The 23,433-nt window shown below is 41.3% G+C and overlaps 1 protein-coding gene across 5 annotated transcripts in view; it reads left to right on the forward strand.

Moving 5' to 3' along the window:
• Positions 1–23,433, forward strand: part of MICAL2 (microtubule associated monooxygenase, calponin and LIM domain containing 2) — a 136,607-nt gene that overhangs the window by 55,561 nt on the left and 57,613 nt on the right. For 3 of the 5 annotated variants that reach the window (XM_049819930.1, XM_049819928.1, XM_049819931.1), the window contains exons 12-21: positions 17–164; positions 2,292–2,491; positions 3,000–3,112; positions 7,355–7,426; positions 8,016–8,165; positions 9,343–9,447; positions 10,965–11,183; positions 11,408–11,509; positions 12,149–12,280; positions 22,695–22,881. In XM_049819930.1, the coding sequence (XP_049675887.1) occupies positions 17–164; positions 2,292–2,491; positions 3,000–3,112; positions 7,355–7,426; positions 8,016–8,165; positions 9,343–9,447; positions 10,965–11,183; positions 11,408–11,509; positions 12,149–12,280; positions 22,695–22,881 (1,428 nt within the window). Of the gene's footprint in view, positions 1–16; positions 165–2,291; positions 2,492–2,999; positions 3,113–7,354; positions 7,427–8,015; positions 8,166–9,342; positions 9,448–10,964; positions 11,184–11,407; positions 11,510–12,148; positions 12,281–12,441; positions 12,448–20,650; positions 20,759–22,694; positions 22,882–23,433 lie in introns of all 5 variants that reach the window. The other 2 variants (XM_049819933.1, XM_049819932.1) reach the window with 2 other exon arrangements.

Genomic DNA, 23,433 nt, shown 5'->3' on the forward strand with positions numbered 1-23,433 from the left:
TCCACTGTAACTGCAGAGTCGGATATTCGACCTAACAAGCTTTTGACCTGGTGTCAGAAACAGACAGAAGGGTACCGTAATGTTAACATTACAGACCTGACTACCTCCTGGAAAAGTGGCCTTGCATTGTGTGCAATTATCCATCGCTTCAGACCTGACCTCATGTAAGTGACATCTGTAGGTCAAGACCTTGAGTGTAGGATGTATTAAGCATTTACCGAAGTATAGCGTAAGACTAACCAGAACACTGATACTCTACAGTCCCCTTGTATTGCTGGTTTTTGCAAGGAGGTGCACACCATTGCCAGGTTTGGGGGATGGAGAGGGTGGGGTTGGTTTTGCTTTGGTTTTTCTGTACGTCCTCGCGTGCCATTTAAAATGAAATATATATGCTTTCAAAGAGCTAGGAAGGCTTTGAACCTTATGACTTATGAACATGTTTGTAGGAGTCACATGGCTATTTAAAACAAAAATTGCAGTGCTTGGAGAACATGAGAGTTGCATTCCTGGGTCCCTGGAGGCAGGTTATTAGTGTATGTTTAAAACCACAGCCATGATGGCACACAATGAGTTACAGAAATACCTGGATGAACCTTAACTGAGCCGTCCTCAGTGTGTTGCAGTGATTGTTGTGACAGTCATGTAGGGAAACGCTGGGCCACGGAGGTGCGCAGGAGGTGGTGGCTTCGCACAACTCTTTGTCCAGAAGAGTGCAGTGCCCTTGCACGTGGGCTACGCAACAACGACTAGCCCTTGAAAACTAACTGCTGTAAGGATGGAATGTAAGCCAGCATTCCCCCTTTTGACAGTGTTTCTGGGCTCCTAACCCTACAAGACCCAACTTCTTACATGTGAATATTTTGTAAGGTTCCTTGGTCAGATACAAGAGGGTCAGTGTTTAACAAGTGTCAGGAAAAGCCAGTTGCTGGCACTGGGTTACTGGGCCTGCTTGATGCAGTCTGTGGTGGGGTGACTCTTCTGTCCTCTCACCAGTCTCCAAAATGCAGTGGATACGTTGTCTTGCCTTCGTACACGGGCTTGGGCGTCACGAATGGATTATTGTCAGTCTCCCTTTATTGTGGATAAATGAAAGAAATGAGCTCTTTTATGAGGTACGATAAGTTGGAAAAAATAGGAGCAATACCCAGGGCGCTTGTTCGTGCAGCTTTGCCAGAGGAAGAGCTAACACTGTAAGAATAAGATATTTTTTTGCCTCAAGTTAGTTTTTTAAAAATAGGAATTATGGATGGTTTTGTGGATATAAGCAGGGGGAGAGAGAGTGTAGAAAGCGAAGCAATCTTTGCTGTCTGTGGAGAGCATGTCTCTTAAGCACTGCTCTCTATAGCTTCCTGAGCTAACAGGCCTCGAGCTTTTTAATTAACATTGTGTTTGGATCTTTTGGGCTTTTTGTGTTAAATGGAACTGCTGAAGGGCTTGGCCGGATGAAAGCTGGGCAGGCAAGAGAGGCGGCTGCTGGTGGGCTGTGGGCAGGGCTGGGGCAGAGGGCTGCCTGCGGACCCCGGGCTCCAGAAATAGGCAGAGTGTGTGGGTGGCGGGGAGAGAGAGAAATTCTTTGGGGGTTCAAAAACTCACATTCCTTATGAGGAGAAAGAAACTACCCTGCCTGGAGCTTTGTAATTTATTCGCATGCTTATTTTAATCGTGAATTTTGGACGCTGTTCAAGGGGTCAGAGTCTTAGAATAGGCCCCATAGAAAGTGGATTAAAGGATAGATAATACAGTTCCAGATGTGTGATGTGCTTATTTAGTGCACTGCTAAATCCGTTACAACACGGGCAGGAGGTTGTCATCCAAAGTGTGCGTGTAACACCTTAAAAAGAAATGTAGTGCCTCTGCATGTGTGTGCGCACACATGTAACATGTTTGTTTCGTAAAATGCTAGCCTAAATGTACTCCTTCTGGCTTTGATGATGTATAGAACTAATTGAAGCTAAAAAGTCAATTGCTAACAGGTGCAATCTGTAGTACCACAGCTGTATTTGGAGAGGAAAAAGCACTTCTGAGGAGGAACTGCATTTCTTCATAAGTAAGGGAATCCTTTTTCATGGGACTACATCAAAATCCAGTTCAGTGAAATAGCTTCTAAATCACATTTCCGGCAAAGCCAGCATTTGTAATGACAGGATTTGTATGAGACTTTTACCTTTGGCGCTGCGTAGACCCTGTAGCTTTGACCCAGTGAAATGCCGGTGCCCTCACTCACGGCACTGCGTCTTTCTGAGGGGGGCAGAGAGCAAATTGCCACTGATGCCGGTGTGTTGTCCCCTCAGCGACTTTGATGCTCTGAACGAAGAGGACGTTGTCAAAAACAACCAGCTGGCGTTTGACGTTGCTGAGCAAGAGTTTGGGATCCCCCCTGTGACCACGGGGAAGGAGGTGGGGTCAGCCGGGGAGCCCGACAAGCTCAGCATGGTCATGTACCTCTCCAAGTTCTACGAACTGTTCAGGGGGACACCTCTGCGGGCAGTAGGTAAGCTGAAGCCAGACCGCTCCCAATTCTTGCAAGTTTGGGGAGTGGAAGCACTTCATGCAGGCTCCTTACAAGCAGTGCTCTTGAGCCAAGAGCCCTTTCCCAGCTGAGTCATTCTGGCACGTGAGCGTGCCTGCTTCTGTCTGCAATAGTTACCTTGTGCTTAAAAAAGGAAAGAGGGAAAACCTTGATTGAAGACCAGGGTTTTGTGGGTCCTTGATGGTTTCAGAGAGCAGGAGCAGCTGGATAACTGCTGCTTGACATCATGAAGTTCATGTATCAGATTGTTAGTGATTCTCTGGTAAGGATGACTGCATACAGAATGTCCATTCCAGGGTGTTTCTCTTCCGTTTTTTAAAGTCACCCTATGTTGTATGTATTTACTTTTATTTGGCTGGGTTTCTTATATGTAATTGCTACCAGCACTCAACTGGAAAGTTGTGGCTTAGTCAAAGTATTTAAAAAAGAAATCTGAATAAATATCCTAAGCAGTTGTTTTTTTGAGCAGATGCTGGTGACAAGCAAAATGGAGAAAATAATGATCTTTGTTCAGCAAAATCATCGAACTTCATCTTTAATAATTATATCAATTTAACTTCACCAAGAAAACGAGTACCAAAGGTAAGTTGTGAAGGAAGATTTGCCCTATAAATCTTTCTCTTTTAAAATGATGGAAATAAAGTGTCAGGCTCAGAAATAAAGGGTTTTTTTGTATATCTCTATCTCTCTCTCTATATAGATATCTATCTTCCATCCAGTATTAAAAGACCTGTAGAAGAAGATTTTTGAGCATATTAAAAAAGTAAAATAAGATTTCACAGTAAACAAAGCTAACGCGCACGTGCACACTCAATAATCATGATGTTTGTAAGGATAAAACTGAAGCACTGTCAGTGTCAAATTGCTGAAGCATTAATAATAGTCCCAGTTAAGGATTCTGTGCAAATGCAAAATTGCGAATCACAATGAGAATTTGGGTGTACTTGGGGAGAATTCATATCCATTGTCTGTGGCAGTCGTGTTCAGTGTACGTAAAAGTGACAGGAGGAGGATGTTTTATTTGGTGTGTTTATAAATTGCCATTTTCAACTTGAAATATTTGAGATCTTGGCTCTGTTACGTGTATTGTCTTTTATGTTTTATTTTTGAAAATTTTTCAAAAGGTGTTTTTAGGACGTTTTGTGCAATGCTAGGGAGCTTTGGGTTTGGTTTTTTTTTGAGACAGGAAGGTCTGGGATTTTTCTGGCTATTTCTACCTTTAAGAAAAATAGGACTGTAGTTCTGTGTTCCTAGAGTTAAATATACAGCCATAATATCAGTTCAAATAATCAGTGGTATGCTAGAATGCTTATTGATTGGGAGTGCTGTTTTTTAATGAAAGCAGTGATTTGAACAGTTTGTGGATGCTGCAGAAGCTTTCAAACCCTTACAGATATATAAAGCCTGCAATGGTGACAAACAGTAGGCAGGTTGACTAGCATGACTGAGGTAATGATCTCTTAGTCATACCCATATAATTTTCTCTCTTGGTCACTTATTAATGAAAACTTATTGACAGGACCTGTTTATGTCCCTGTATAAAACACATCCATGCCCATACATGTTGCAATTAAAGACTCCAGGGCCTTGAAGAGTTATAGAAACCTGAGTTAATACTGTCTGGCATAGGACTGTGTGCAGTGAGAGTATTGTGTATATGTTTCTGAATGGATTATAACTTCAAAAGTTTTATATGATTTAATTTAAAAGTTACTCTAATGACATTATTCAGTAATAAACTGTTTTACCTTCTGCCTATTCATTAACTTGGTCCTCTCCTGAAAGGAGACCTTGAGGAGGGGCTTTTGTTTCACAGCCAAGCCTACCTTCATTTTAACTTCAATTTAAATGGGGAGTGTCTGCACAGCCTGGCTCAGAGGCAGCAGTATCTCAAGTACAACTCTTGCAGATTTAGCAGCACAAGTTAGACAGCAGCGTATGCTCCTCCACCAAAATGAATTTAACTTCTGCGTGTTCTGAAACACAGCTTAATGCAGAACTGTTCCAGGTTTTGAGTTTCCTGGGCTAGCCATAAACTGTATATTGACTATGATGATTCTCAAGTTCTTTCTTTGGTTTTTTTTCTTTTCTTTTTTTTTTTTTAAACAGACCTCCTTAATGCTTAACTGTATTGCTTCATTTACACCTAAGTTTTCCCTCCAAAAGTATAGATTTCGTACTTCTTTTGGAATTCAGTGTCCTTAATAAAAGTTCAGGTGTACATATATGTACTGCGTTTCTCAGTATTTTAATATATTGCTTTTTAAATTTGTTGCTATTTTCTCTATTTTGGTAGAAATATGATTTTTATTTTTTTTTCCACATGAAGAATTACTCTAGAACCTCCAGATATTTCCATCTTGAATATTTTCCATCCACAAACACATTTTCAAAACCTGTGGACAGTCAATTGTCCGGTAACCTCATATATCCTTGTTAGGAAATAACTTTTCCCTGCCACCCACATATACACAAAACCAAGTGACATGTTTCCCAGCTAACCAAGCAGTGAGAAACCAAATAGGCAAAATAAACATTACTTTTTCTTGCGGGTGACTTCTTTAGATGAAGAACCTTTTTCATGACCACATTATTGTTGTTTTTCCATGAGTTATTTGCAGAAGTAAATAGACTTTTAGCAGTGGGGAGGGCTCTCCATTGCTAAGCCGTACAGCCCTCTGACTAAACTCCCGTCGTGAAATATGTCTTCTGTCATAAGAGGAGGTATAGTTCTTGGTGCTATATGAAAGCATGAGGTGATTTGCTTGACAGGCCCCTTTGGTTTCACCCTACAGGAGCTCAATTGAAATGAGAAGTGGAAGCGGTATTTTCCAAATCAGCTTGGGGAGCGGGACTGTTGAGACCTTATTTTGTGTGAGGCTTTGCAGCCCTGTCATGGGTGGGGTGTGAAACTGAGCAAGAAACACAGTACTTGGGTTCAGACAGAGATTTGCGAGTGCCATAACCGCCTGAAACTAGCTGGGAAATGAAGCTCCTTGGAAAGCAACTGCTTGAGTTAAGAGTTTGGCTGTGGCTTCAGTTTTAGGATTCTTTCCCCTGCAAAAAGTGGTGCTGAGCGTTACCCAGGTGTGACAGTAGGAGAGCACTTGCATATCACAGAGTCAAAAACCAGCTGGGGTAGCAGTGTCGCTTACTAAACTTTCCGTACCATCTAGTTTGTCCTTTTATTTGGCTGGAAGAGGGATCCTTATCTGGGCGTAGGTTGTGAGAGACTGGGAAGCGGGGGCCCGGAGCTGGTGTGGCGGTAGCTGTTCTGGCAGCGTGTGCCGGGCTGGATAATGTTTTTCATTCTCCTACAAGGGCTGGGCTGGAGAGGAACTGAGATTTCCTGTGCTCCAGACTAATAAATGAATGGAGGTGTTTACACAATAAAGGGCACAGTCCTTTTTCTTGGAGTTTTTGCTAGGCAATTAAATTGCTTTGTCTTTCACTTCTTTGTAAATATGTTAATGAAAGTCCTTTATGTAAGATTTTTGAAAGGCAACATCTTGTTTGCTCCATTCGCTTAGGCAAATTCTGCTTTTATGTGGTACAGGTTATTAGGCAGAATACATTGTGCTGTTACGTTGTTTGCTCTTCCTTGGTAGACTAATGACTATAGGTAGTGCAAAGCTAGGTTATTGAGAGCTGGTGTTTGAAAGACAATGTACCAAAGCATACCAAGTAATGAAAATATTGTCATCTGATTCTTCTGGTGTTTGCCCAGAAGTTGTTTGGGATTACTTCTATTCAGCGCATAATGATTTATTAAAAACACTGTATATGTAAAAAGGAAGCCTGTATTCTTTGATCTTTCTCTCTTTATTCTTTTTTCTTAAGTTGGCTGAGTAATCACTAAGTTACGGCGTGGGCAAATGCAAATAAGTGGAATGTAGTTTATTGTTCATAAAATATAACCTAAGATGAAATTTATCAGACCAAAAAATCTCTTCATTGTACCAGTTCTTCAAGACTGAATTTAATAAGAACTGATAGAATTTTGTTAAGCATTGACTATTTTGCAAGTTTGTGCAGGCTGAGTATGAAGTGTTATTTATTATTTGTGTAATCTCTAGTTCAGTAAAATAATGAATTATGTGCATAGCTTGAGCACAAAATAGGCAATTTGGTTGCTTAAGTACTGTAATGTAAAGCATAGTCAGGGAGATAAACCTTACAAGGGAGACAGACCTTTAAGGCAGACAGTAATTGCTCCAGAAAAGGAGATACGTCTGCACTACGAACACACAATCTGCATGCAGATATCTAGGTTAAAAGAGATGTGGAGGCTATAGTGAAAGAGTGAGGGGTTTCTGGATTTTGTTACTTATCTGGAAACCAGTGTAGTCTAGATTAAAATTCACGGAATAACTGGTGCTGTAATGCCTTTTTCTTCAAGGATGTGCTAGTGCTTTATGAATTATAAACTCTTCAGTACCGAAAGAGGAAAAGGTAAACGCCAATATTGTAGGGCCTGCGTTCAACAAAGTGGACGAGCATGTATTTTCACCCATCAGAGTCCAGCGAGAGCTCCCAGTCAGGGGTTACAGGGCAGCTTTTACGTAGATGGTAACTGCCACGAGGGCCACCAGGCTCCTCGCACGAGGAACGATGCTGCTGAGCTGGGGGGGTGCCTAATGAGGCGTGTCAGTGCAACGAGGACCCCCGCGTGCTGGCACCGATCACCTGTGTTTGCCTTGTTTAACGCAGGCCAGACCACACTTGCCTGGTTATGAAAGTTAATAACCTGGGAGGAACTGCTTGGGTAAATCTGGTATACTGCTGCAGTAATCTGTAGAACTTGTTTTGCCTTTGCCATTTCAGGTTGAAGGGAAAACGGAAGAAAATGAGACTAACAAAAGACGTCGAAAAGGTCTTCTTGGTGTCTTCGAGGAGGTCGGTGTTCAGTGGTGTCCACACGTATCCAGCTCCTTGATGAGCACCAGAGCAGCAGAGGCAGTGGGAGTCGAGGGGCCAAGGCCTCTTGTGCTTGGCAGGAACAAAAGCCTTTCCCCTTAGAACCTTGAATTTACTGTGGTGTGCACTAAAGGAAAGCTAAATTTGTTTTAAATTTGTTGGGAGGAGGGCATTACATAAATTGCACTAGTTTTCTTTCTGACCCAAGAACATTTAAGGTATTGTGGGTTGGGTTTTGTTTTGTTTTGTTTTTTTAATCTTTTCCCAACTCAGTTATTTAAACAAATTTTTGTTTGAAGAGTTTGCATTGCAGCTTGGTTCCTAGCCCCTCTCTGATTAGTTACCTGCTTTATCATCACCAGCACCAATTAATGTTCTCTTTTTACTGTACTCTGGGACCAAAGAAAATATTTTTGGTGATTTTTGCATGCTAAACAGTGTCATTTTTAATATACTGTGGACTGTATTTCCTTTCACACTTTGCTGATCAGGATGTTATCTCTCTCCTCTCTCTTCGTAAGTGTCATAGGTAAACTCAAGAAAAACGTAGTTTGTTGTGTTCTTGTAGGCTTCAGGCTTTTCAAGCCAAGGGACAAATGCTGGGAAAGAACAGAGTGATGGCAGAGAAGGAATGAACCAGAATAAAGTTAAATCAATGGCAACTCAACTGTTGGCAAAGTTTGAAGAGAATGCTCCAAATACAATTTTTCGGAGGCAGGTAGGTCATAGATGAACATAAAAGTAATCTCTGAAATTAAACTGTAGTCCCTTCTTGTGAACATGATGCAGATTTCCAAGGGAAAAAATGGATGTGTTATGTGTTCAAAGTGGGTTGTCTTTTTTTATACTTTATGCAAATTAAAGGTGTTCCTCTCAATACTTAGCGAACAAATATGACTAATATAGATTGACTAATGCATATTAATATAATGTATTAAAATCTATTATATTAATAAAGCGTAGTGGAATTGCAATGACCAGAAATCTCTTGTAAGCCAGTCTGTAGAATTTTTGCTTTGTATGGAAGTTTAAGCTGGCTGCATATGGCATTGCAGGAGGACTTCCCCCCCCTCGCCCCCCCATATTCTGTGAATAAAGGACACTACATATCCAGTGGTAATCTTTCTTTGTGGAAAATTAAGAAAGTGTAAGAAGGGAACCTAATTTTTTGCAACATGTGTCTGGCTTCCATTTCCATTCCTAAAGTAGGCATAATGGAATATATTTGTACATTCCACAGCATTTTTGTGGTTTGTTGTTAGTGTGACTAGTGGTGTTTTAAAAGTAATCCAGCGCTGTCAAGGTAGGGATGATAAGCTCAAAGCCACACTTGAGTCAGTGATGGTTTGAGTCAGGTGCGTTCAGATCTGTCACCTAAAAGATCTGAAGGAAGGATGAGCAAGGTGTCAAGGTTCTGTCAAGGATGGTGGCTTTCTTAAATCTTTGTGCTTGTATCCATTTGTTTATTTACATATTTAATTCCTCCAGAAGTGTAGGCTTTATAGATGCCAAGTGACTTTCTCAGTCCATGAACCACTGTTGTTTGCACTCTACCTGGCTGCTTGTCAATGCCCTGAGCTTTCTGCGCGCGATATATGTGCAGCAGTTTGCTGGGCCTTATTGAAGGAAGCCTTGATGTGTTACTTTTTGATCATAACCTCTCTTAAAGAATACTGAATGTGCTGAATTTTAAGTATATCTTTGATGGTGGAAAGGGTTAATAAAATGGATAGGTGACAAAAATCTGCAAAACATGTTGTTAAGCTCCATAGTAACCTGTCTTTAAAAGCAGCTTTTCTTTCTTTCTGCCTCAAAAGATCTTTGAATCCTATTTACTGTCTTCCTTTTTTTTCCCCTCCCACTCTGTCTTTATAATTTTAAAAATACTTTACAAGGAGCTAATAGATAGACCAGCCCTGCTCTCTTCTGACCCTCCTGTTAATCCTCGCTTTGCTAAACCTAAGGATCCAAGTCTTCTTCCACCTCAACCAAAAAGGCAGGTAGGAACTCATATGGGTAACACTTAACAAGCACACCATTTCTCTTACTGCTGGGAACTCAGTGTTATTGTATAACTACAGAACATATAAAACAATATTTGGATGTAATCTGCAGAGTTAATAGATATATTTAGCTGAGAATTGTGAAAACAACATTAAACTTCAAGGCTCTTTTACACCTGCTTGACCAGATGAGAAAACTATTTGAAAGAATTAGTAACTGTGTGGAAAAAAAGCCTAAAAACATAGTTGTTGATTTCTGTGTTATCACATCTAGGCTCCAAATTATATAAATATAATTACATAGCTACATTTAACATGCAAGAAAACTACAGCAGTACCTGAAAATTTGTGTGTGTATGTACTGGATGCTTTGGGCTATTGTAATGATAAGGCAAAGGGGGTTTTCCACCCTGAGAAACCTGGCAAAAAAGTCTCTGATAAAAGTTTGAGTGTTGGAAAGCTGATATTGATGCCCAGGGTTTTTTTATTTCTTTAAGTAGAACTTGTGATTAGAATTTCTGCTGAAAGCTCTTTTGTGGCATCATATATATGGGAAGACATTGTCTAAAATTTTCTCTTAGTACTTCCAATGAAAGCAATCTCATATCCAATAGTATTGATGTTCACTTCACATTAGAGTTTTAAATGGAAGTACATATCCTGTAGTGGCATTTCAAGAGTGGTCTGCAGTGGAATGAGATCTGCATTGCAAGTGGAAATCTGCAGATCAGCTTGATGAAAAATGTGGATTCATAAATGAGCAGAAAATTGGTGTTTCAAAGGCAAGTGTGCTATCCTGAAACATCAGGAGCACACTGCAAGTTGATTGACATTAGTATTTTTTTAATTTTAATTCTGAGAAATTTGGAAAATTTGTGTATTTCTTTGAATTGGACAGATAGAAAGAAGTAGAAAATTGTCATGAAAAGGCCAGCTGGAAGGTCATTTTTAAGACTGATTTTGATAAAGCTGAACTGGCTCAAATGTTTCATTTACTTCAAAAGCTACTTTATATGAAGACTTAAATTCAGAGACCTATTCTGAACTCCTCAGAAAATGCTTTAAATCTGAAATACATTATAGCTTGACTTGGGTCAGACTAGATCTAGAATTATGCCAAGAACTACTGTTGATATTCTTACAATTTAAGTTTAGTTTCAGGCAGATGTGATGCTAAAAAAAAACCCCACAACCCTAAACCTTTTCTAAAAACCCTAGAAGGAGATGTAGTGTCGTGTTCTTCTGCACTGATGCTATCTGGGGATATTCATAAAAACTGACACAAAGCTAGAGAAGGATGTCAAGGCCTGCATAAGTTATGTAGGACTGATTTATTTCAGTGCCTGGACACAAGCATCAGAGATGCAGTAGATAGTGTGCAAAGAGTGATGTGACAACATTTGATTTCTAGTTATGTGCATGACTGTGCTGCGCTTTCGGAAGCATCCTTAAAAGCTGCATATACTGCGTGCTAGTGCAGAAAGCAGATTTTTTTCACTTCAAGTGTTTCCCAGTTTCAGGTGGTAGCTAGGAGTGAACACGAGGTCAGGGAACCCAAACAGTCTTTAAGTGGTTCTGATCATATGGCCAGGAGAGCAAAGACTGTACAAAAAACAGATACCCAGCCCAGTCTGTCAGAAACCTCTGAAAATCTCGCATCTGCCTGTTCTGCTGCATTTGTACTTTCTGGAGTGCTTGAGCGTCTGCAGCACCTGGAGGAAAAAATGAAACAGGTGACAAGCAATTTCTTTTCCTTTCTATCTCTTACCTGCATATGTTAATCTGTGTACTGTATTTTCCCTGGATATGCTGACCTTTTCCTCTGTCGAATTTAGGTTAAATATAAGACTGTAAAAGTCTTTCTACAAACTTTCTGTATTCTGATGATGCATGTGACATTAACTGAAATCTCTCTCTTTCTCTTTTCTTGGCTTTCCTTCCCTGGCTCTTATTGCAGAAAAGAGCTCAGACCATAGCAAATAGGGAATTCCATAAAAAGAACATTAAAGAGAAAGCGGCACATCTTGCCTCAATGTTTGGATACATGGAGTTTCCAAAGGTGAATATTAGGTTTTGCACCTGAAGAAGTGCTGAGTTAGAAGACGTGTAAGGATTCATGGTGGGGAGGGGGGGACCGGGGCAGAAATTGCAGTGGTTTTATTTTAAACTTTCCTTTCATCCTGGGTGGATCTGAAAAGTAATGTGGATTCTACTGAAACTGGTAAAAAGCTTTGTTTAAATATTATTGCATAATTTAATTGAGGTAAAACACAATCTAAATCATAAAGCTAGTCGGAGTACTTCAGCACGAGAGAAATGTGTTAGAATAAACCATGTCTTGTGCTTAAGTATACACTGGTAGCTCACAGTTTCTAATGAATCGGTGAACAGTAGCTCTTAGGGCAATCTGGCATTCCTTATGTTTTGTTATGCTTTTTCCCAGCACTATCTTATCTTACTGCCTACTGTAAATATTTTTAATAAGAAAACTGAGTACAGTAATATCATTTGCCGTGAAGGTTTTGCCATGATGATTTCCATGGCTCATCACTGTGCAGAAATAGAGAAAAGAGTGGAATTGTAGTTACTATCTTTCTTCTTTTTTTTTTTTTTTTTTGATGCATGACTGAAATTATTCTCTTAACCTGTGCTAATGTCACTGTCTCTTGGATAACTCTCCTGTTTCTGCTCTACACAGAATAAGCTACCTACTAAAGGCTTATCCCATTCTCAGCCCCCAACTCCCTCTTGCTCTCCACCTCATGATTCAGCTGCTGCCTCTTCTCCATCATCTGTCGGTTCAGCTTCCCCTGCTGTTCCTTCTAGACAGGTACTCTACTAACAGATTTTTTCCTCTAAAACTTGCACTAAAGCTGCTTGAGAAATGGCTTGAATGGAAGGTGCTGCCAGCAGATCTGTTGTATAGGTTGTATTTCACATTTGAATCAAACTTTACTTTGTTCACTGTTGTTAATTCTGCATGTTTGTAAGAGGAAAGTTGTTGTTAAAAACAGTTCAGGTATAAAACTGAGGAACAAAGTAAATAGCTAACAAAATTTTTGCTTCAATTCTGAAAATTTTGCATTGCTGCTTAATTTAAATGTTCTGTTGTTGGCTAATACCACAGTCATGCCTAGCAGAGAAAGAGCTTCACATTGTATAGCTAACTGGGTGTTATGGGACCAGTTAGTTGTTCTTGGGTGGCATTTGTGTTTCTTTTCATAAGAATATCCATCTGGACTGCAGGGGAGAACCTGCACAGTAATAGTTATTTTAGCTAGAAGACATGTCTTAGAATTGTATGAGCACTTGTCAATACAGACAGATTTTACTGTTGTTTTGTTTGTTTGCTTATTTGTACTTTAAACTTGCTTCTGCACATTAATTGCTAGAATACAGTTCTTTGTAAGAGCGAACTTTACAGAGAGGTAACATGCATACTCTGAATGAAAGTGATTAGATAACACTTGAATCAGAGATATGCAGCTTTTACTACTTTACGCTGATGTTACAATGGGCTGTGCTTTTATCTCTGGAAGTTAAGATGTCATTGGCTTCGAACTCCCCTTGTTTTAGAAGGATTTTAATTGAAGAAAGTTTGGCATTTTTTCAGCTTTTCAGGGCAGGTGAAGGCCCAAGTTCCATTTCCTTCACCCACAGATTTATGTAGCGGCAGTCTGGAACACTGCAGTGTTGAATAGGGTTGGTGTGGAAGTAGAGATGGAAACATCAAGTTTCTAGAAGTATTGAAGGCGACTGCTGTGACCCAGTGCAGGTGCTGCTGGAGCTGGCGGCTTTGCTGCCTGACGCATGAAAGAAGTGCTATTCAGCAAAATCGGGTACCGTCTCCATTTACTGTGAGGAGGAGCAAAGCATTCTGCCTGCTTCTGTTGTATTTAAATAACGGTAGTTTTATGAAATACTCATGAGTATTGCCCAGCTCCGGATAAGCCATGGCTGAAGGTAATTTCCCATCTGGTGGGAGGCAGGATCATTTAGTGGAATTGGTCTAGATCTTTTTAGGTTATTTTGCACCATATTGTCAACGCTCGTTGGAAATCAGGCTCACAGCCTCAGCAGTAACTGAGCAGGTAGATACTGAGCTGACTTGCCGTTTGTAAAGGCACGTTCCTCAGCTGAGATAAAGCTGTGTTGAAAAGACTCCCTCTCATTGCCTAGGAAAATACAGGCTACACAGCCCTTCAAGGACACTGCAAGCCCAGCATGTGCCTTACTGTGGTAATCCCCTAATTCCCTTCAGCTTCAAAATAATTCCTTTGCCTGGATTTACCTCTTACTTTTTATGACTTAGGGGGTATAGCATGTGATGGGTTTTAAGCTAAGTAATGGTTTCCAAAATATTGGGGCCTGCTGCTTGTTTGGTTTGGAGAGCTATCGTGACACTGAAAAAAGAATTAAAAAACCCCAAACTATGTGAACAACCCTTTAGAATGTGAGAACTAGGCTCTTAATCATATGGAAAATCTGTGAGCTATAATTCTACTAGGATTTTAAAATTTTTTCTTAGAGAACATTTGGCTGAGCGATCATTTTTTGATGTTTTAATTCAAGTGCATTTAGTTTAAAGTGCACTCACAGCCTTTTATTAGTTTGCCATTGTATTTAAATGGTGTAGCAATAGTTTGTTGTGACTTGATTTCACTCAGGCTGAGTTTACTTCAGTTGAAAAATGCTCTTTCCAGAAGTAATGGCAGAATGCAGCACAGCTGAGGCAAGAAAAATCTTGTTCTGTCACCAGCACAGTAAATATGTGTTCATTTCATTTGGTAAATATTTGTCTGGTTAGGTAGGACTACATGTATTCTTTGGCAGATCTACACATATGAAGATCTTGATGCCTAGAATACTGCTCCATGGGATTGTACAGGCCCAGGTCCTCTTGTACACTGTATGCATTACATATGTCTAAATATGGTGCATTTGGCATGGCATATTTGAGAATTTTTAAATAGCAGGTCTGATAATGAACAGGCTAACTTTTATTTTCCTCCCCTTCGAGGCAGGTGTGGTAATAGAAAGCTGAAATGCTGAACCCCAAGTGATGATGCTGAAGCCCAAGTGATGATGGATTGCTGTAGATGTTTCAGTGGGAAAGGTAGCAAGTGGATTTAAAAAAAAAAAAAAAAAAAGGGCAAAAACCCCCTTTGAGTTTCCTTTCCAGGGTTGCCAGTGGGTACAAGTGACATTGTCGGTACTGCCCTTGCTATGGGGGTAACTAAGAGGGAGTGGAGGGGTTAGACAGGGTCAGTCAGCCGTGGTGTCTGTGCAAGGCTGTTGTGCAGAAGGGGAGGGTACCGGTGCCCCATGCCCACTGTTGGCACAGTAAGGAGTGATGGAAGGTCACCATGGAAATGGAGATTCAGGTGAGGCTTGAGGATGGGCATAGGGCATCCTTGACTAGTAGAGCAGGGTGCTGGGGGAGGCCTGCAGTCTGCAGCACGGACGCCTTTTGGAGCAGGTTATGCCAATGTGCCCTTACTTTACATAAGTAAAATGGATCCTGCCCTGGGGATGTAATGGCCCTTTGGACCTATGTCCAGGATTGTTACTTGCGTTGGTGATGTGCTGGTGAGGTGTTAATGGATGTGCAAGACTTTTGGTCTCCACACTATTCGTGTGCTGTGAGGTCAATTCAGTCCTGTGATACCCCTGTTACTTTAGCTTTACCTCTCTTTGGCAACTTAAGTTCTGTTCATCTTGAAGTTACACAGGCCATGTTTTGGCTTACCTTTTGTTACTTCTCAAGCAAAATTTTTCCAGACGCAGATTTCCTACTGCAGTTTTTACTCTAAGAGTATGAAACCTTGGGGGAACACCTGCTGCAGCCTTGATTTCATAAAAAGCAGTATGTCCGTGCCCTTCCATGGTTAAATTGTTTTCCCCTTGTTTTATCTTTTAGGATTGCACACTGTTGCAAGCATGAAAATTTTATCATACTCCATAAAACACTGGCTAAATGTGCAGCACTATATGAATAAAATTTGACAGTATTTCAGGTGCACAGTGCACATTTTCAAGTATTGTTCATGATAATTTAACAATATGTTTGGACCTCTCTGCTGTGAATATGTATGGGTAATTGCTTGTATCTGTGTTATCTTGAAGGTGGGGTTATAAGACTCAGAATTTGTATTTCTGGTCTCTGTTCTGAGAGATATCGCTAGGTAAGTTTAGACTTCAGTATGAAAAAGGGCTTCAGGATTGGTAAGCCCACGGAAAGAGCTTCCTGATGTTGCTCTCGGTGTTTCTGCTTTTTCCCAGCAGAAGAACAAAAGATAATAGAAGTCTTTTGAGGTTTGTAAGATTTCATGAGATACGACCTATAAACATTAGCACCCTACCATCCTGTACTGTCATTTTAATTTCAAGTGAGTACTGAGATTATCAGACGTGACGATCCCTTACATCTGTTGAATTTTCATTGGACCAGTATTAGTTATGGTGGCTAAGAAATCATACTGTCTTATTACAGAAACCTGTTATTAAGCCTCAGTCCTGAAAAGAGTACTTGAAAGGAAGGCTTTGGAAGCATATTGTTTCTCTTAAAGACATATAGTCATTACAACTTATTAAGAATTAACTTCTATATGACACCATATGCAAGTTGCCAGTAATCATCAAAACTACCTTCTAGCTTTAATCAGCTGTCAAATTTCACATAGGTAGAATTATGAATTAGCAAATATTATATTACAGGCTGGGCTTTGGTTATTCCTGTTTTCTGTTTAAAGTTGGATTGACGTTCAGAAAACTGTGTTCATCTGAGCTTTGCATGAGTGAATCCACACAATACGTCATAAGAACTATGAAGATGTTGCAATCAGTAGACTTTACTGCCTCCAGAGTTTGGACCAACTACTTCCCTTCAGTGACGTGACTCTAATTACCAGCAGTAAGCAGAGCTGGGGTGTTTCCTACATGCAGTAACTTATTACTCAAATGTTGTTTATCTCAGAGGTAAAATATATGTAGCAGGTGGTACCAAAAGTAAATAAATTATGCACAGAGCAAAGTAAGACTGGGAAAATCATAAAGGATATGATACAACAAAGGGGAAGCATTGTATGCTTTTGGAGGCAGAAAGTATATTTCCTTTGTTTTATGAAAACACTACTGAGGCTTACTTGTTGGTTGGCTGTGGTGCTATAAATAATAGCACAGGGAAATACAGAAGGTAGCTTTCTCTTCCCATGTTAATAACCACCTCGATCAACTTGCTGAAAAGCTTTGGCAACATGTCATTGACGGGTCAATAGTCTTAGTAAATCACAAACACCTGGGGGATTTTTGAGTGTCGTCTTGGTTGTTTCCTGAAATTCACCATGTGAGGTAACTCTTTAAGATTCCTTTCCAACAAATGATTTAAAGCTACTGGTATAAACTTGCCTAAATTGTAAGTAGTAGCCTGTTGCATATTGATGGTGGCCCCAGCACTACAAAATTGCATGCATGTGTGGGACTTCACGTACACCAGTAGCCTCAAGGGTAGTAAGTGCATGAGCAAAATATAAAACCTATTATGTGTATACTGATTTTCTAAGGTACATCAAGCAGGCAGAGATCTGTGCGCTGTAGATCAAAGCTAAGCCATGTAAGAGCTGACAGGTTCTCTAAAGGAATGTGTGTAGATTTGGGGTCCGACCCTCTCTCCTGCAACTGGAGTTTATTACACTTGCTCGATTAAATGGGTGAGGGTGTTATGGAAGTCCTTGTCCACAAGCAGGGTGAGGTTTAGAGAAGGCACAGGGGGTTGCTCAGCAGTTGTGCTGTTGTATGAGGGCAGAAGTCAGGAGCCTTGCAGGGCAGCGCTGCTCTTGCATGCCCCGTCCCTCCTGTTCTCCGTGGGTTTCTGATGGTGGCAGGTGCTCTTGGGCCTGCCCTGGTGGATTCTCGTCCTGCCCTGATATTTCTATTTTGTGATTGAATGGCATTTGAATAGAATAGAATATTTTCAGTTGAAAGGGACCTACAATGACCATCTAGTCCAACTGCCTGACCAGTTCAGGACTGACCAAAAGTTAAAGCATGTTACTAAGGGCGTTGTCCAAATGCCCCTTAAACACTGACAGGCCTGTGGCATCGACCCCCTCTCTAGGAAGCCTGTCCCAGGGTTTGACCACCCTCTCGGTAAAGAAATGCTTCCTAATGCCCAGCGTAAACCTCCCCTGGCGCAGCTTTGAACGACTCCCATGCGTCCTATCCCTGGATACCAGGGAGAAGAGCTCAGCACCTCCCTCTCCACCTCCTGAGGAAGCTGTAGAGAGCAACGAGGTCGCCCCTCAGCCTCCTCTTCTCCAAACTAGACAACCCCAAAGTCCTCAGCCGCTCCTCCCAGGACATGCCTGCCAGCCCTGTCACCACCTTTGTTGCCCTTCTCCGGACGCGTTCAAGGACCTTCACGTCCTGCTGGAATTGTGGGGCCCAGAACTGCACGCAGTGCTCAAGTGGAGGCTGCACCAGCACTAAATACGGGGGGATAGTCCCCTCTTTTGACCGGCTGGTTAGCCTGTGCTTGATGCCCCCCAGGGTGCGGGTTGCCCTCTTGGCTGCCGGGGCACGCGCTGCTGACTCCTGTTGAGCCTGCCGTCCACCAGCGCACCCGGACCCCTTTCTGCAGGGCTGCTCTCCAGCTGCTCCTCTCCCAATTTACACTTGTGCCCAGCATTACTCCGTCCTAGGTGCAGGATCTGGCATTTCGACTTGTTAAATTTCATCCCCTTAATCACTGCCCAGTGCTCCAGTCTGTCTAGATGCCTCTGCAAGGCATCTGAAAGGTGCAGTACCAAGGCCACAGCAAATTGATCTCCTCTTGACTACCCGCATATCCAACTCAGTAAGGAGAGCGAGTAGAGATCTTCCCACAGTAATGTGTCCTTATTAAACAGTTTCTCTAAAATGAGATCTACTTAGTCCTCAAGTCCACTTGCTTCCTGCCTTCGCTGCTGGTGAGTAGCAACAATGCTTGTGTTGGTGGTTGTTGATGAGGAGACCAGAGCAGTCAACAATCTTTTGGTTGCTAGATTAAATTGAAATCACATTTGCTTTTACGTGGAATGTGAGTTCACATTCATTACAGGAACATTTCCTTTTAACAACACTTTTTTAAAGCACGTACAAAGACACAATTTTCTTGTTTTGACTGCTTTAATGTTGACATAGATTGTTCCAATGGGTGGAGAACAGAAATCAACCAGCCTGATGAATTTCAAGGTGTAGTTCGGGCTCAAGGATACTCTTCCTGAAATTCAACTACTTGCACTTTAAGCAGCAGCCTTATTGTTTAACTGATTGCTCCAGCATTTAACTAGTTCAAGGTAAACTTTCTGCTTCAGCTGACTTTGAATGCTTTCTTTTACCTAGGAGCTCATGGGTAATAAATTGTATGTGGCCTAAAAGTTGCTCAGCATATTCAGAGGTGCAGAATTTGGGGAGGAAAATTTTGTGTTCTGTGATCTTAAACAATACAAAGGAACGTAGTTTTGCTGTAGTAGCAAGTAATCTCACTTCTGGTATTGGTTTATAATTTAATGTATCACTTAGGACAGCATTGTGGTATGCAATTAACAGTTTATTTTGCTGTTGCTCCCCCACAAGTTGTGCAGATATTGAATAATATTCCAAAATCTTTTTATATTAAACAAAACCAAACAGTACAGAAATTTGTCCCTTGAATGGCCTTTGTCATCTTGACATATATATTTTATATCTGCCTGGATATTAAGTTAATTATGGGATAACTCTCAAAAGATAAGGGGAGCTATAAGGGCACCTGTAAGGGGCTGGACATGTTCCCTTGAATTTTTCTTTTTTATTAGCAAGAATATTTTTATCCATCATAATTTTTGAAAACACACCCACAATGGATTAAAGTTCTTTTTAAACTTGGCAGAAAATGCTTTAAAATTATTTTAAAGTATCATGAATACCATTGCAATTATGTTTTTCTCCTTTCTTCATGGTAACTTTGATATTTTAAAACCTTTCAATTAGCAAGAGTTAGTGTGGTGGCAGTAGAAAAATCATTTTACTGAGAAGTGTGGGAGTTAAAATTTGGGCTCTGTGGGAGGCAAATAGAGCATAAGATATGAAATCATGGATCCTTTCAGGGGCGGGGGGGGGGGGGGGGGGAGGTGGGTGTGAAGTCCTGACTTCAGAAGCAGAGTATCAGATCCCTGGCTGTACCAGGATGGCCTTTGCTGCCTTTGCTACCAGAGAGGTTGTGGGATCTTATATCGACTATAAAACTAAAATCAAAATCACTACAGAAAATTTGGTTTAGGGTAGAAAATATTTCTGTAAATCTATGAAGTCTTCACAGTATTTTTTTCCAGGAACAGAGAACTAGAGTATCTGCCTATCTGCCTGCCATGCACACACACCTTTTTTCTTTTCCAGTCCCCAGGCATGTGTTTTGGCAAGGAAGCCTGGACCGTGCGGTCAGTGGTCTGGTTATGGTGCGTTTGGAACCACAGCCCAAGGAACTGCAGTCTCCTTTGATGAATTTGGTTAGAAACAGCCTAACATTCATGGCTGCAATAGTGTGATGAAGCAGATTAAAGGAGATGTCCTCCTTTCATGAGCGTAGTTTCTCCAGTTTTCCATGGTGTTAAGATGAGTCACTGGGGAGAGGGACAATGGTTGCTCTGTGAGCATCGACAGAATGTTTCTGTGCGGGACTTCTAGTACGTTTTTGTAGAATGTTTCCTGAAATGCCACAGTTTGGTCCGTTAATGTGAAGTTTAGTCCCCACTCCAATTCTGAAATATAACAACCAAGTCCCAAGAAGTCAAAGTGAACAACAGGGTTGGTTTTTTTCATCTGTCAGAATGGTCCAACCCTGATAGCCAGGCAGTAATTCCCAGCTCAGCCTTTCATGGACACAGTGGGAGGCCTTGTGCTGTGGGAGCAGCGTTTGCTCCCAGCGGCTATTTCTCCGTCATCTGCAGGGAGAAGTGTGTGGGCTGCACGGAAGCCTTCTGTGGCCACCAGCTGGACCATGCTGATCATGCATGAACGTGCTTGTGCTCTGCTAGACATTGCCTTTGCTCTTTCTCCTAGCCTCTCTTTATTGTTGTTTGCATGTTTTCAGATCATTCTTGTCCTTTTCTCCTTAAGTTCTTTTTCAAGAATAACTAAAGCTCTTCCTTCTATTTTTCTTCATCTCCCCTTTTCTGGTTAGATGACTGTAGGAAAGGTCTCAAGTGCAGTTGGAGCTGTGGCTGAAGTTCTTGTCAATCTGTATGTGAATGATCACAGACCCAAGCCACAGCTTCCCCCCCTTGAACTGGTAAGACTAAACCCACAAAGAAACAATAACTTGACTGAAAAGAGTGGTGTTTTCAAAATGTCATCCTGACTTAAGACCCTGGTTGTGGAGCGCTTTAAGCATTATGAGAGGTCTTAGTCTAACGCTTACTAAGGAACCAAGTGCATATTGGCAAAATATGCCGATGTGTGGATGTGTTGGAAATGTTGCTCGCTATGTCTTCTATTTATATTTTTATTACTTGTCTGTATGAATTAAAACTTCAGGAGGCTTTTATTAAATGTAATTACTGGTACAATTACTAACAGAAGATGATTATTAATCAGGGTGGCTTCTGAAGAAAGTTTTTCACAGTACATGTTTATGCAGTTATTTTTAACACACAAATGCTGAATCACCGTGCCTCATTTTGAAGAGAGCTGTTTTTAAACTCTGACACTGTTCTGTGTTGAATTCAGAAGCGGTCTCTGGAGAGAGCTACAGGTTCTTGCCCCATTCCTCATTTGCCATCTCCTGCCTCCACTGCTCAAAGCTGTCAGGTATTGGGAAGCAAAGTAAGGTGTTGTGCTGTGGTGATGACACTTATTATTAGCCAGCACTAAACCCAGTTGCTTCCACTTCATTGTAACTCTCTGTTCTATTAACATCGTATTTTTAAAAATGCTTTTGTATATTTTTCCATTGGCATGGTTGTTCATTTGGAAAATTTCATGCTCTGAAATGATCCATCACAGCAAAATGGATTACTAATGGCAGATTTGGAATAGGATTCTCAACTCTTAAGCACAAGACAATGTGACAATGACAACTGTGACTTGCACTTAACATTGAGAAATTGTTCCAAGGCCTTCTTTTGCTGGCAAATTAAAGATGAGTTGTGTGGACTGATGTGCTGATGTCTGAATGTGCCTGGACTCTGCCAAGCCTGCGCCTCCTCTGTCCCACGTGTGGGACCTCTCCTGTGGCAGTGGGCATGGTGGAAGGAGAAGGAGATGGTGATGGCTGTGGTAGATACAGGATGCTCCTCTGTACCGACCTATAACTAAGCATGATACAATAATGCAAAGTAACATCCTCATACCTGCCTCTAATAAGAAAAGGGAAGCCCAGCGGCATCTAATCCATTTATAATTTATTCTTCTGTACCTTTTGCATGTATATCCAGAGAGGATGAGATTTGTGGCAATTAAAGAATGTCAATTGCCAGCCCAAATTCAACAAAAACTTTCAGAACAGTTTCAAGTTGTTAATATGGATCATATCTTAAAGTCCAACGAGTTAAAAATATTCTGAATGTCTATGGTAGGAATTTAATTGATATTTAAAACAAACCAAGTCCCAGCTTGGGCTGTCATCTCAGGAGGAACACGGCTGAGAGGGGAAGCCTGTCTGCGGCGATGTAAATGGTAATTCAGACACCAGCATCGAAGACTGTCAGTTTTTCTTCCTGGGCCTTAAGGCACGAGCCTAAGTTTTCCTCTGGAGCGTGTATGAGCTGAGTATTCAGGGTGTCTGTGTTCTTAGCTCCAAAGGTGTGTCTTGTTCGAGGCTGGTGAGGTCTGCCTTTGCCCTCCCCTGAGGAACCGATGCGCAGAGCCGTGAGACGCGAGTGCCGGAGCCGGCGCGGTGCGGGGCGATGAATGAGCGCTCGGAGCTGATGCTGCCCTTGCGCCCGAGTAAACACAAAATGTCGGTGAACTCCCAGAGGGAAGCTGGATGCGAGTCCAGCTGAAAACTCACCCTTAAAGTCCTTGTGAGGTCTGATTTATGAATTGCTGCATAAACCTACGGAATTGCAGCAAATGAGTAATAAAAAAGCTGACTGATGCTTATCTTGATTGTATGTGGAGGGTGCTGTGTAAAACTTTGAGCAGCTAAAGCAGCTGCCCGCTTAACAATTTGTATCTGGGTGTAGTGCAACGGTTTTATGTGCATTTCTATTTTTATCTTTTAACAGGGATCTCTGCGAAAAGAATTTCCTCAGTCTATCGGGGGGAGTGACATTTGTTATTTCTGCAAAAAACGGGTATATGTTATGGAGCGGCTGAGTGCAGAAGGCCACTTCTTTCACAGGGAGTGCTTCAAGTGTGAAATATGCTCTACAACGCTCCGTTTAGGAATTTATGCCTTTGATGTTGAAGAAGGTAATAGGAGCTATTTAAGAATATTTTAAAATGTCTGACTATTGATGCTTTTAATGGAACTAGGGAAAAAGACCTGGCCAAGTAGCTCGGTCAGGAGGAGGTCTGCCAAGTATGTTGTTTGCGTCCATGCTGATCTTTGAGTCTTGTACTGGCAGTTCTAGTCTTTCAAAAGAATCCAGTTATGACAGACCTGAGCTTTAAATGAAGAAATCCTTAGTGGAAAATAACTTGCGTGACCAAAATGCAGTTTGTCCAATCACAGGTCAAAGCAGGGAGAAAAAAAGGTGATTTTTCTCGAACAGTACAGAATTATTCTCATCTCTCATTTGTAACTGGCCATTAAATAATGTGATCTGTAAGGATAAGCCGTGATAGTGGCAGATTTACATGGATGGGGGGAATATAGGTTATTTCTTTCAAGATGTTATGGCTCAGGAGTTGAAAGCCCTAGTACTGGCCAAGCAGCAATGTAATTTATTCCAGTCTGCTTTAGAACAGGGCGGGGGGCGGGGTGAGATCTTGGGCACTGAATCCCACTTACAGCCTGCGGTT

This window comes from Accipiter gentilis, chromosome 17 (genome assembly GCF_929443795.1).
Source record: "Accipiter gentilis chromosome 17, bAccGen1.1, whole genome shotgun sequence".
In the NCBI taxonomy this organism is placed as follows: domain Eukaryota; kingdom Metazoa; phylum Chordata; class Aves; order Accipitriformes; family Accipitridae; genus Astur; species Astur gentilis.